Consider the following 14372-nt stretch of genomic DNA (forward strand, 5'->3'; position numbering starts at 1 on the left):
ACACCATTAGTCAAATAAATGGGGGCATAATCTCACAGTAATTTTATCACAGCGTTGTTTGTCTCCTTGATATTACCATGTGCTATTCTGAGATGATCAGCTGTGTGATATAGATAGTGAGGGCAACAGGTTGGTGTGAGTGATAACAGTGTTGACTGTGTGTCGCCCTTCAAAGCATATAGTTGAAGGATGAGGAGAAAGACCTCTAATTCAGTGTTACCACTGAAATCTAATCACACCAGTTTTGTTCTTTTTTGTCCCCTGTGGAAAAAAAAGATTCAGAAAACTCTTGTTGTTCACCTCCTCAGTCCTTCACTACTGAAAATAGCCTGACTCTTATTGTGGGTTTGTTTTCGTTTTGTGCTCTGAGAAATCATGTCAGGCTAAAAACAGCCAACATGCTGAGTGGACGAGTGTTGCTGAGCAAGACAAATGTTTCAAAAAGTGCCTCCTATAGTCTCTACACCTTATTTTATAATGAATACTCTTTCATGCATGCACTAATGTGTCTAATCGAACCTTTTTGCTTTTGTCCGTGTCTCATCACTGATGAAACACCCACACATCTCCCTCTCTTACACCGCACTACACCCCTGGCCTCCTCTTTGCATGTCATACCACCTGTCCGACCTCACCATTCTTCCCCTTTTCCATCCAATTTTCTCATGTTCTTCTTAGTGCTTTGACTCAATAATGGATGTTCATAATGCTCACTTCACTTCTTGGGCCTTTTCAATCATTCCTCTTGTTAATTCACTCCCCGTGCCTGCGCCTGCGCCACATGTCTTTGTGGAGGCAGGGCCAGGCTCTCTGCGTTCAACCCGCTTATGCTCTCACTCCATCAGCCAGATGCTCAAGCCGTTGTGACAAATTACACCCATTTGGCTCGCCGTAAAAACACACAGATACACACGTAATCCCTTCACACACACATACAGAAATTCAGCAACGTGAAATATACTGTATAGGTTAAAAAAAACTGATTTCACATTCACAAATAATCAAGGATGCACACACAGCAGATGGGCTGAAAACATGTGACCACAACATTATGATAGCTTACTGTATATGGATATTTTCATTATTCAGAAATTAACTCAAGACACTACGTTAGATCAGTAGCAGTGGGGTGTTATTTTCTCTATGGGCTGCTGATGGTATGTTTCTTTCAACTGTGTCGTATCATTATATTGGCTTTGCTATTTTCTAATCTTGGCCTTTTTAGCCTAGCTTCCTCTGTATATAGCTGGCTAACTCTGTGCGGAGCTTCAAAGGCTGAACACACAAAAGTCTGCTACAGAAATAAAGGCAACCAGTAAAACCAGTAAAATTATGTGGCACTCATCCTCGCATTTCCAGAGCTTTTTTTTTTTTTTTACCATACACACTTAACTCTACAGGGGATTTCTCAAACCATCAATGGGCACCACAAGCTAGTAATGTTACCATAAAAAAAACACATCAGTATAAATGAAATTCCTGCTCTTTTCCTCCTAAATTGTGAGCGCCAAAGCCCCCTTATTCAGGATATTATATCTGGAACGTCAGCAGGTATGAAAATCCAGCAGTTTCCTGGGTTTGTGTTTTGTTTTTTTTCCTCTCAAAAAATTGAAAGTCTCTGCATACATGAACATGTGACAGGCGTTGGTGGAAAGCACAACTTTAATAAAATGAGAAAACTCCTGCAGACCGCCTCACTTACTACTGGAATATTTTGTTCTGTTAGACCTTCATCTGGTATATCACATATCTGACAGTATACATTCATGTACCTGATGAAGATCAAACAGACTGAAATGTCTGAAATTTCCAGCAGTAGGAGACATTGTTTGGGATAAAAGTCGTGGGTTTTTATAAACATAACCACATGATGCATTTTTCATCCAAAACTAGGAGTATGCCAACTCTATTCTGTCACTATCTCCGCAGCATTCATTACAAAGCCTGGCAAACATTTGTACTATTCATTTAACAGCCGTAAACATGTTTTTCTTCCTCACAAAGTTCTTGGCAAAACTATCCTCCACCATCTAGTAATTTGCACCATTCAGGTCTCTGATCTGGTCTAGACCGCTAGATGCTAATAGCTAATTATGCCAGTGAGCTAACAGGGATATACCCTGTTGGGATACTGAACATTTTCCACACATTACTTTTACGATTTGTGCAGTTCAATGTAACTCCTCATGCTATCTCTGGATTGTTCTCTACTCCTCACATACGCATTCCTCTCACTGATACTCAGTTTATTCCCTTATTATTGTAACCCTTAATAATGAGATAGTGTGGTTCCTGTCAAAGTTAAACAAGGAGTCTCACTTGCAAACTCCAAACTAATTAAATGACAGAATTCAACACAGCGTCTGATACAGAATCTAAAGGCCAGTGTTCCCCCGCTACGTATTCAGCACTAATGAATATATGGGTAGTCAGATGTCTGAGTGCAAGCTAACTTAAAAAGCAGATTCTCCCCTTTAACATTTTAGATGCAATCTTTAATAAAATATGATTTAACTAAACTACAAAGTCCCAAATGAATATTAATTTCCATGTTGGCTAGAGATCAGTCGTGAAACAGCACATTTTATGCCGAGTTTGTGATCACCCGGACGAATCAGAAGAATGTGTTCCTCTTTGTGTGTGTGCCAGAGCATTTAGTTCGCCCATTTCTGATATAACTTTTTTTTTTTGTAAAGGGAGTCTGAGTGTTATGTTTTATTCAGTAGCAGCAGAGAGTCGGGTTGCCAGGTTGTGACAGCCAGGTTTGGGAACTGATTGAAGGTGTGACTCAAGCCAGACCTTGTGTGGTAAACATCCTTGCTCCCTGTTGGCCTCTATTATCTCTTTTATCTACTTTTTGCATTGAAAAACATCATTATTTTTACCTTGCTTGCAGCTGTTGCGGCTCTACTTTACACTGATCCTACCTTAAAAAAATGTTTGATACATAATACCTATGAGTTTGTGGCTTTTTTTTTACAGTTTTTATTCATTTTTTGGCCTTTTTTTCCTCTCCTTCTTGTGTTTTGTTCATACTCTGTCTTCAGTATCGAAACATTAGTGAACTGCAGGCAAAATTTGTCATAATGTGACCAGTATTCACATTACTCAGGATCAACAATAGCCAAAATACTTGCGCTTTAGATGGTTAGGGTTGTCTGTGTTCAATTTTCTTGCCTAAAGGATCATCTCAGGAAAGACGAACACTCATAAATCAAGGATGGCCATGTGTGTTATCTCCCCAGATATGGGTCTGGAGTGGGCTCCACGGATTAGAGACGTGACAGGCTTGGTTAATGGAAGACAGCGCCCAGACCCTCTATCCTGGTAGTCTGTGTGATTGAGTATGGAGGAATATGATTAATGATTCAGAGGCTGAGTTTAAATAGTCAGTGCTTTGGGGTTCTGCTGTGGTGTATTTTATATCCTCTAGTGAAGAAAGAGGGAAGAATATGTTTAATGAAATGGAGACGCTTTCTAGGGCAAAGAAATTTGAGATTATTGATATTGACTGCTGCCTGGGCTGCTAGTTCTTTAAAAAATCATCTTTTTACATATAAATATATATATATATATTCTGTTCCTTTCTACCCTTTTTCTTCCTACATGTTTAACAGATTTCTCTTCCCACCTCTTCTCTCATCTCCTTCTCTGCCCCTTCTGGAAATGGAAACTTGGTTTCCATAGTTACTGAGGGAGCACCACGGTTAAATAGTGGTCACAACATTGAGGTCACATGGATGGCTTTAGATTGTGTGTGTTTCTATGACTCAGATGTTTTTGGGAGGGTCTATGGATACCAAAACAATGCAGTCTTAATCACTTTCCTTTATTCTCTCCCTCCACATCTCTCCAAGCCTGTATCACAGACACTTTAACAACACCCGCCTCTGTACTTCCTGTAAAATTACTCACTGTACTTCTGTATGTTTCATGTTTCAACACGTGTATCCATGGCTCATTTCCGGCTCAGCACAACTAAATTTGAACGACAGAGCGATCAGCTGATGTTGGACTAAACAGTCTTAATACATGTTTTCAGATTTGCACAATTCAGTGTAAACATTCTTTCACTGAGTATTATTAAAGGAAAAGACTCTTCTACATTTTTTCTTGATGTCAATAAATCCTGTTAGAAGACCAAAACATCAATGCATTGCTTGTACCAACAAGTGTTTTATAGGATGTAGCTTATTTCTCTGTTGTCCAAAAGCTATCAATCGTTGCACTGGGTGACTGTATCGATTGATTGGTTACAACTAACAGGACCACTTTAGTTTATTTTGACTCAGTTCCACATACACCACCCTGTAAATACTCAGCCGAGCATCAAATATGCATTAATCTGCACCTGAAAATAGACTCCATCAAATGCATTACTTGCTCCTATTTAAGTAACATTTGTAAAAAACTACAGTTCCCAGCTTCTTTAGGAAATTATTTATTTATTTTTTAGAAATAAAACTATATATTTGTGACCAGGATCTTAAAATGTACATCTTCAGTAGAGGTCAGAAAGAGATGACCTACAGTAAAACATTGTTGCCGTTCTATTAAATCTGTTGCCAATAAAAAAAAATATAGACTTTTGTCAGCCTTGTCCTTTAAGCAATAAGCCAATAAGGGTTTAGACAAAATAAAAATAGAATACAAGTATGTGTCAAAATAATTCTCACACTGTCTGCAGTTCAGCATCCATCATAAGCCATATAAGCCCACTGAGAGAGGAACTGGAATGATGTTAGCTTTGTGTAAATGCATGTTCGGTTTCTCAGATGAATGCGTAGAAACCACCCGGTGGGAGCCCAACTAATGTTTCACATTAGCTGTGTTTAACAGTGTCAATAAAGGACGGAGGGGAGGGGAGCAAAGGGGAAATTAATAAGCTCTTGCACGCTCCTGCCTCTATGACTTTCTTGCTGTCTGGATAACATAATAGGACCAATATTCCCCACAGGCACCTGCTAATGGCTTGTCACTACACAGCCTCCTTATGGAATTGAGCTCGAGAAAGAGAATATGTCAGGCTCTCTGAGATGGTTGTGGCATGTTAAGTAGGCTGTTTTGATGCTCTGACTGTCATAATTCTATCCATTGTGTTCACTGTAAAAGCATCCTTACAAGACATTTTGCCTTGTTACAATTTCACTGGCTTAAAATGCATTTTGATAACAAATGACACCTTGTTTTAAAAAAAATACTGTGTATATACATATAAAAGATCTAAAAACTTTTGAAACTGCATCAGAAATGTATGAATTTATCAAATCTTATTTTGACTTTCATAAAGGAAGACAAGATTCAGATTTTTTAGACTGAAAGTTATACAATAAATTCCTTTCTTCCTTTTTTCAGTGTTATCAGGAGGCTAAAATAAAATAATTGCTTCTTTTTTATCATCCCAGTGTTATCCTTAAACATTTCAGCATAGTAACAAAGACAGAGACAGAGACATCCTCCCAATCCCAGCTGTCACCTTATTCATGCACTGGTACACACACCGTGGTACTCGTCTAGTGAGTAATGCGGTTAATAAAGCAATCTAGTTTAACTAGGTGAGTGACAAACACAGTGGTTCAGTAGATTAAAGGCTAAGGAGCATAATGAATGCAAGACAAGACTGCACGTCTCTTCTGAACACCTGAGGAGACAATTTCAGCTGTCGAGCTGCACTCTCGCTTTGCAACGCGGGATCCTTGAGAGAAACGATGTATAAGGAGACACATGCTGAAAATACACAATTACAGGGAAATAGTCCAGTAATTCATGAATCTAAAAGGATATATGATGATGTGATGGTGCAAGTCTTTTGTCATGTCTGATCATCTTTCTTCCTCTTTCTCTGCAGGTGTTCTAGCATTCCTAGCACTGCCAGTAGGACTGTTGTCATCAGCACAGGAGCTGTACCTCAGCCAGACGTCCCAGGACTCTGTCTCCATGGCAGCCACCCACAGCAGCCCCCTGTCTGCCCCCAAACCCTCCCAGCTGGACTTGCATCAGGAAGGCTCCAGTAGTGGGGAATGGTCATCCACAGGAGGCACTCAACCCTCAGACATCATCCTTCCTACTGTTACACTCCACCCTTTTGCCTGGCTTCACCCAACCCGAACCTCCAGCCTGGCTCATGAAAAAACTCCCATTCATGACACAGATACTGTTACCCCAAACACTGTGAGCACCAAGCCAGATCATGTGACTGAAAGCCGTGTGATTCAGCCCCAGGAGCCAAGCTCTGATATTGTGAACCAAGGCCACATGCACAAATTGGTCAGGGTACCTCAAGTCTTTAACCCAGTTACTGTCAGCACTAACCAGGCCAGCAGCAGCAGCAGCCCTAAATCTCCCAGCACAGATGTCCCAAATATAGATGTGGAATCTGTTGCTAGAGGGGCTCCAAACCCCCTGGCCCTTATGTCCAGCTCTGGATCAGACAGAGGAGACACACTGGGACCTGAGCTCTCTCCACACCATGTCCAGCCTCTGAAGTTGAGTGAGGAGGAACCCACAGACCCCAGCCGGCAGTATGTTCCAGATCAGCCCTCCTCTCTGACCTCCCTCTCCTCTTCCTCAGTGGATGATGATCTTGCACTAGGTTTAAATCTCAGAAAGCAGGCTTGGGGTGTCCCAGAGGTGGCTGCACACCACACCATCACCCTGAGGGAGGTGCCTGCGAACATGAACGAGCCCCCCACTGCTGGGCTGGTGATAGAGCCAAAGGAAGGGTCTGTCTCTCCTGTCGAGAGCCCGCCAGAGAATATAACTTCCACTGCGTCCACCCCAGCCCAGTCCACTGAGCCCAGCCCCAGCACACCCAGTCCTACGATCATCCAAAACAACCACACCGCAACCAACGAGACCACTTCTAAGGACAGTCATGTTCAGGCTGGTCCTCGCTCATCACCTCAAGGTAATGGCACAGACAATAACCCTATCGGACCCTGGTCGGCGAATGTAACTACATTTGGAGAGTTGCTCGCTAACAGCAGTTCAGTCAAGGAGGCGCCTGCTCAGGGGAACAGCTCAGAGTCCCCTTCAACAGCCAGCAGGAACTTCCTGAACAGACAGGTTCCCGCCACCACACAGGACCCCTGGACAACCGGCAACAGCTCAGGCCCCACCGTCGACTCCCCCCTGTCCCGCATGACCATCTGCTTGAGCAGGATGGATATTGTGTGGATCGTGCTGGCCATCAGTGTGCCTGTGTCCTCGTGTTGTAAGTAAAGTCATAGCTTGAAAAAAAAAAGTTTAAACATTTTAAAAGTGTCTTTAGAGTTTCACTGACCTCAATCAGTATATACAGTAGATAAATCTGAGATCTTTTTGCATTTGTGCTAAGATTTTGTGATTTATTTTCACTTTCTCTCAACTTTCCTGGTCTAAATACACCTCAGTTAGTGATCTCCTACATTTCCCAGAATGCCTTTTGACAGTCCCCAGAAACACCCTGAGCCTGAACCTGTTGCATTAATTCAGAGACTCCAACAGTATATTAACAGCAAGAGAGTGAGAGTCACACAATTTTTTGCATTTTTGGCCTATTTAGACTGCTGTTGATGAAGAAATAGGGATCATTTTTTTATTCTATGATTGCTGAAAATGTGTCCTTGCCATTTATTTCTGAGAGACTGACACAATTTTGGTTTTAGATGGCTCAAAATGAATATAAGCCACAACACTAGCACCTGTTTCTGGCTGTCTTCAAGTGTTTTAAGGAGGAATTTCAACATCCAGCCACAATTTATTCTAACAGTGGCATGTTGTCCCAGAACATGACAGCCTCTACCTGAGCAGCTAGTGTGGGTGCTTTCAGAAGGTATTTGAAGCAGCCGCTCACTGTGCTAACCCTCATTTTCTCCCGCTGTAGCCGTGCTGTTGACTGTGTGCTGTATGAGGAAAAAGAAGAAGTCGTCAAGTCAAGAGAACAACCTCAGCTACTGGAACAACGCCATCACCATGGACTACTTCAGCCGGCATGCTGTGGAGCTGCCCAGAGAGATACACACTCTGGAGAGTGAGGTACAAACTAGCGGCACACTGACTCTATTACTATTATTGCACTGCACACTGAAGTGGTGGGACATTTACTTGATGTTTCAGCATCAGTCAGCAGAATGGTTTTAATGAGTACGGAAACAACAAGAGGATCCGTGTCCAATCTCTCCCGTCAGCAAGCCTCTAGGCCTGCTGAAGTGCACTTGGGTATGACACGGTATCAATAAAATTTACAGGGATGCTTTCTGGAACAAGCAAACAAAGAAAAGCAAGTATTTCTCTGTTGGAAATCTATTAGATTACTTGTTAGTAGCTTCACATCAACTAAATGCATTTTAAAGTTTTATTAGTATACGAATAATGAAAGTATATGTTGATATTAATGCATCCTTTTGGTTCTTGTAATCCTTGTTGGAGCATGATGTTGACTAATTCTAAAATATGGCAATAACTCATTAACTAAGTCACTTAATCTTTTTATTAAAAAAATAATTTAAAATTCGTTTTTTTTTAAGTTTCCAAAACTAAGAAACAAAACATCAGCATTATTTTGTCGATATGATGAGCAGGGCTGTAGAGGACATTGAGGTCATGGCCTCTGTAATATTGCTGGTAATTAGATTATGACATTACATCATTGCTCACAAATTGCACATATTGCAATATTAAGAAATTTGTTGCATTAATATATATAATTATTTTTAATACTCTAAAAATTGTGCAGAGTTTGGTTGGTGGCTGGTTAAAATGTTCTTAGTTAATTTGGACTCGTTATTTCAGAAATCCTGGCTGCAGCGATGGTGATGAATTATTGAAGGTGTTTTAGATACAGGAGCTATAGACAAAATAACAACACTTCATGATAAAAGGATCACTGTATAATAAATTATTAATATTCTTCAGCCAGTCCCCTCTGCCTACATATTTTACACCTGTCATGTCTTTGTCAATGTTCCCCTTCATCATTTAACCTGCAGGTCGACCGCAGATAATTTGGCTTCATAAAGGAGTTCTTTAGTCTCATGCTGCTTTGAAAACTCAAGTCTGTCAAGCTGACAAATGCTTCAAAAGTTTAAGTCCGTTTCCATGAGGTGTTTACATCATTTATAGTGACAAAAATAACAGAGTCAAATTTGGACTTAATCAGGCTGATGACAGTGAATCCTTGCTGAGTAACAGTAATAAAGCAAATGTGCACAGTGACAGTTTCTTCACATTTACATAAAAAAAAGTGTATCAACTTGTACAACATCTGAGTTTTTGGTGCATTATATTGCCATCTGGTGGAAATGGTAGCACAACACTGGTGTTAATTTCAAGTTAGTGTTAAATCTACAGTCTCCCTTCTTTTTATTTACAATATCATTTTGATTTATTTTCTTTTTTTGCTCTGTTTGCATGTTTTTTTTTTCTCTCCAGTTACCATTTCACTATGTGTGTCTCTTTTTCTTCTATTCCTCTACCATTGCTCAATTTGCATTCCTTTGCTGCCTGTTGGGGGCGTCAGGAGAGGGAAGCTGAGGTTGGATCATGTGTAGGATGCCCCTGGTGACACCCAGGTGTTGTTTTTCCCCCTGCTTTACCTGTTCTCTGTAGAGCAGCAGCCTCATAGCTTCCCTGGTGCTATAGGTAAATGACAGTGCTTTGGGGAGAAAAGGACGCCGTGATCATAAATGACAGCGTTAGTTTGATTTGATTGGAGCTTGCTCATAAAATGGCTTTCATCCCTGCTGTAAAACAAATTATTTTAGTTTTTTTTTTTCGCATTCACACCTCCCTCCTCCGGCACTGCCTTATTACTGCTGACTCACCATCAACAACCGTTTCTACATCCCCGCCCCCCACCCCCCTAAACTAAGTCCCTCTGTTGCCTTGTTTCTTCTGCGTCATCCCTCCCTTTTGTCTCTCCACTCTTGAAGCTTTTACACCCCCCCCCCCTCCGCCTCCCTTTGTATCTCTGTTCATCTAGCTTTGTCAGATATCTTTGTTCACCATCTCCTTAAAAGCCCCGGGGTGCACTGAACCCATATTTTATTCTGTTCGCTTTCACACTAAAGTGTCTGCTCATTGCCTGTAGAGTGACTTAGATAGAGTAGACTGCAGCGTGTGCACTAATAGTGAGCCCTGAGGTGTGAATCATGTATCACAGCCATTGTTTAGCAGTTAGGCACCTGTGCTAAAATTTATCTTTCTGTGCGTGCATTCGCAGGAGCAGGACACCTGTCTACCCCCTAATGGAGACTACAGCGGCAGCAGCGTGGTCCTGGTTAACCCTTTCTGCCAAGAGACCCTCTTCATCAACAGAGACAAAGCTTCTGCCATCTAGAGACAGAAAAAGAGAGACGCTGTTGGACTGGACTGTCAAAAATAACTGCATTCTCCTCTTCTACTCCCCCTGCTGTTGTTGTCTATTTTATATATGTGGTAAATATTCAGAGACTTTGACTTTATACTGTATATTACAAACACAAAGAGCAACCAGAAAGAAGAGTGATGTAAACAGACACTATTTACTATGAGGATGCACCTGCATATTTTTCTGATGTACATTTTCTACAAAAGGCTTAATTGTGATAAAGGTTTTTATGTCTTTATAAAATACAGAGTATACGTGGTTTTGTTTCATTACAGTGGCTTGATGGTGAGTGCACTGTGGATGTTGCCACATGAAATCTGCTTTAGAGAGAGAAACGTGCTATAAAAGCATTAAAAGCTGTTTGTAATTTTATTTTTCCTTTTGAAAATCAATCCCAAAATACTTATAGCCTGTTGAACTTGAATATAGCACCTACCTACTTGGGGGGGGGGAGAGAGAGGTTTCTGGCCAAATACTGTATGTGAAATCTGGGCCTGTATTTATCAAACTTCTAAGAAATACACTTATGAAGGCTCTGAAGACGGAACTAAAAGAGTAAAAAAAAAGTTATTTGCTAAAAGTGAAGACTAAGCAACTTTCTCTTCCTTGCAGTGACCTTTTTAAGAGCAACTCTCAAGTGATCACATGACTGATAATGATAATAAGGAGAACTTAGTACCATATTAACAAGTGCAGACAATGAAGATGAAGAAAGTGATAACAAACTAAATCAATGGTCACTTTATTCTTGTTGTTTTCACAGGAAATGGTGGTGTAAGATCCAATCAAAAGCGAATAATTGGCTTCTGAAAAACGTATTATTAATCATGATCAATTATAATTTGGACAATCACTCTAAATCCTGTCTCAGAAAGCCGGTGGTCACTTCCCATCTCTACAATGTAGTCATCTACTCAACCAACTTCAGAGACCTCTGAGGCTCTGTTATATTCAAGAGCATTGCTAAGTGATTGGAAATTTGATTCATGGCTGTAAAAGTTTGATAAATACAGTTTCAGGTTTTAATAGTTAATCGGAACAGAGTTGGTGTGATTTCTGGGTTTTCATCCAGATGTTTTTAAGAGATGGTGCATCTGTCAATTAAATAGAACTGGCTTAAAATGCCTTTTCCCCCTCATGTGTCACCAGCTTCTCTTAAGAGGGACCACGTAGATGTCTTAATTCCTTATGTTGAGTTGTTGTTGGCCCTTTATATGTCTGTGAGTGAATGCCCTATTTGTGCATGTAAGCATACTGTGTGAGAGGGGTTGAGATGTGCTGTATGTGCTGCCCTCTTAACCAAATACCACTGTTATGTTGAGTCGAACAAGACTTTGCATCACTTTTAGCTCAGTTTTATCTGTTCTTGTGTGTGTGTGTGTGTGTGTGTGTGTGTGTGTGTGTGTGGTTTGTATGCGTGCCTCTGTATGTGTTTTGTTTATCTCGGTCTCTCGTCTGTATCGTGGAGTGGCTACTGGTTATAGCCCAGTTTGAGAAAGACTCTCTCAGCGCCATAGGAAACAATTAGACCAACCTTGCTACTGTAAGTGTCTCCCTCCATAAATAACATGTTTGTCCATCAATGCAAACCGTGTTTGTTTCAAGTACAAATGTTGAATGATTGTGAATTACTTGCTGGATCACATAATATGTGTTAGAGGCTGTCAAAAATCTTGACCAATGAAAAATACTGAGATAAATAATGTCTGCTGAATATTTACTGTGAGCACATACAGAGGCAATTTAATTAAAAAAAAAATGTGTTTGAATGTTTTGTTTAATTATTGAATTGGTGGTCCTTCTATCATCTGTTTTACTTTGCATTGCTGCAGCTTTATTCAATAATTACTGCTGCCTGCCTCTATCGTCGCTAAAGATTTTTCTGCATTGTGAGATGTTGTTCTTAAATCACTGACACAAAAGGTGACGTCGAATAACACGAATAAACATGTTGATATTTCCTGCATTGGCTGCTCACAGCGGAGCTTGTTGTTTTGCACGCTCAAAAGTGGATATTTTACAAAATGTTCAGTGGCACGGTGAAGCAGTGTTCAACATTATGTATTTTTTGTACTGTAGTATACACTGTACTTTTTACTGCTGAGCAATAAAACAAACAAAAAACACCGTATGACCTTTTTGTCTGATTCATCAGGTTGGAGAATAAATTTAGTCGACAGGTTCGCTTCCACAAATTTTGCCATGGGTTATGGTTTTTTGATACCAAAGTCCAAAACATTGATGTCAAGCAAGTATGTTAGATATAGCTACCAGTTTATAACAAGGCAGCGTACACCTGTCTAGCTGACCACAGCACATCCATTGATGCAGTAGGCTGGAATTTTCTCTTTGTGTAGCAGTGCTGCATGTGGTCAAGTGACCCCCGGCTCCGGGAATCTGACGTCACTTCAGTAATCTGTTTAAAAGTCTGCTGTACTGCTGAGGAGAGGCTTTATTTGACATGCCTGTTATTAACAGATTTGTAGGCCCCTTTAAATTTGGAAAAAAAAAAAAAAAACAATTCAATTCTTCAAAATCTTTATAAATAAATAGATGAGCACGTGTTTGGTAAGTTTGGTCCAAATTTAAAGTGATTGTATTGCAAGAATTTAAAGTTTTCTCTATTTAAAATGTATTTTTGGAGATTATACTCAGTCAAAATAAAATGTGGAAGTGGCTTATGTTTTAAACTCCATCTTTTTCCTGATTTAAGCTGCTCTATAAACAACTGCTTAAATGCATCCACTCCACTCGGGTGTGTAATTAAATGGTTAGACTCTTGTGAGAATTTAGTTTTAAAACTAAAATGAATTCAGCTAAACTAAACTAAACTAAAACACAATTTTAGACCTGTTTTAACCTTGAGACAGAAAGCATTGAAGACTTCATTAATCCTGGAAGATTTCTTCTTAAAGCCACATGATACTTTAAATAGATAGATAGATAGATAGATAGATAGATAGATAGATAGATAGATAGATAGATAGATAGATAGATAGATTGGATTTTGTCACAATTATGAGATAGAAAGTAAAAGTTTTGAATTACTCTCTCAACTAAGTTTTCAATTATCTCCAAATATGATACAGAATCTCATAACTTTGACTCATATCTCAAAAGTCAGATTAATTGAAAAGAAAAAAGAATTGTAATTTAACATCTATTTCTTTACTTTCTGTTAAAGTTCCTCTCCGGTAAAAAATGTGTTTTTCTTCTTATTCCTTCAGCTGAATGTTTAAGCTTCATTGTGCAGAATGATGTATGTGCAGTTTGACACTAAACGTGGCTGTTGTCACGTTCATCTGCTGAAAGTGGAAAGTTTCTTTGTTCTCACCTTAAATCTGAGTTAAAGGGGCGGGCTTATGAGCATGATTTGTGACATCACAACTAGTTTGGAGCCAATCAAGGGCCAATATTCAACTTAGACAAGTGTGATGTGGAAACTTGAAGCCTCCAGTTCATGAACACTGAGAATGGAGAGTGAAGTAGGAGACATCTTGTGTCCAACAGTTAAACTTTTAAAGTGAAAAATATGGAGAAAAAATTATGGAGAAGAGGAAGATGTCATTTTAAAGGTCATGTATTAAGACGTATGAAAATACTCTGCTTGGAACAATAATGTGTGTCTGATATGATTGACAAAAAAAAAACAAAAAACAATTTAACACTTTACAATCCTTGAAATCGCATCTACTCCTTCTCCCTCATTAAAAAAATCCAGAATCTACGAATATTGTTCATTTAAGAAATATCTCCTACTTCACTGTGAAGTCCATATTCAGTGTATGTGCACTGGAGGCTTCAAGTTTCCACATCACACTTGTATAACTTGAATTTGAACCAGGATTGGCTCCAAACTAGTTGTGATGTCACACTTCCTGCTCATAGGCCCGCCCCTTAAAATCAGATTTTTGATGAGCTCATAGAAACTTTCCACTCTCAGCAGATGAATGTGAAGACATCTTTCCAGTGTCAAACTCTGCACACGCATCATGCATACCTCCTCCCCATCCTATCTGCCCAC

General features: G+C 39.8%; 1 protein-coding gene across 1 annotated transcript in view; it reads left to right on the plus strand.

The window, feature by feature from the left end:
• Positions 1-12465, plus strand: part of tmem108 (transmembrane protein 108) — a 49585-nt gene extending 37120 nt beyond the window's left edge. The window contains exons 3-5 of the mRNA XM_044340179.1: positions 5849-7213; positions 7865-8016; positions 10202-12465. Coding sequence (XP_044196114.1) covers positions 5849-7213; positions 7865-8016; positions 10202-10318 — 1634 coding nt within the window. The 3' untranslated portion in view covers positions 10319-12465. The remainder of the gene's footprint in view (positions 1-5848; positions 7214-7864; positions 8017-10201) is intronic.
• Positions 12466-14372: the final 1907 nt, after the last annotated feature.

The sequence above is a fragment of the Thunnus albacares genome, chromosome 21, assembly GCF_914725855.1.
Source record: "Thunnus albacares chromosome 21, fThuAlb1.1, whole genome shotgun sequence".
NCBI lineage: Eukaryota > Metazoa > Chordata > Actinopteri > Scombriformes > Scombridae > Thunnus > Thunnus albacares.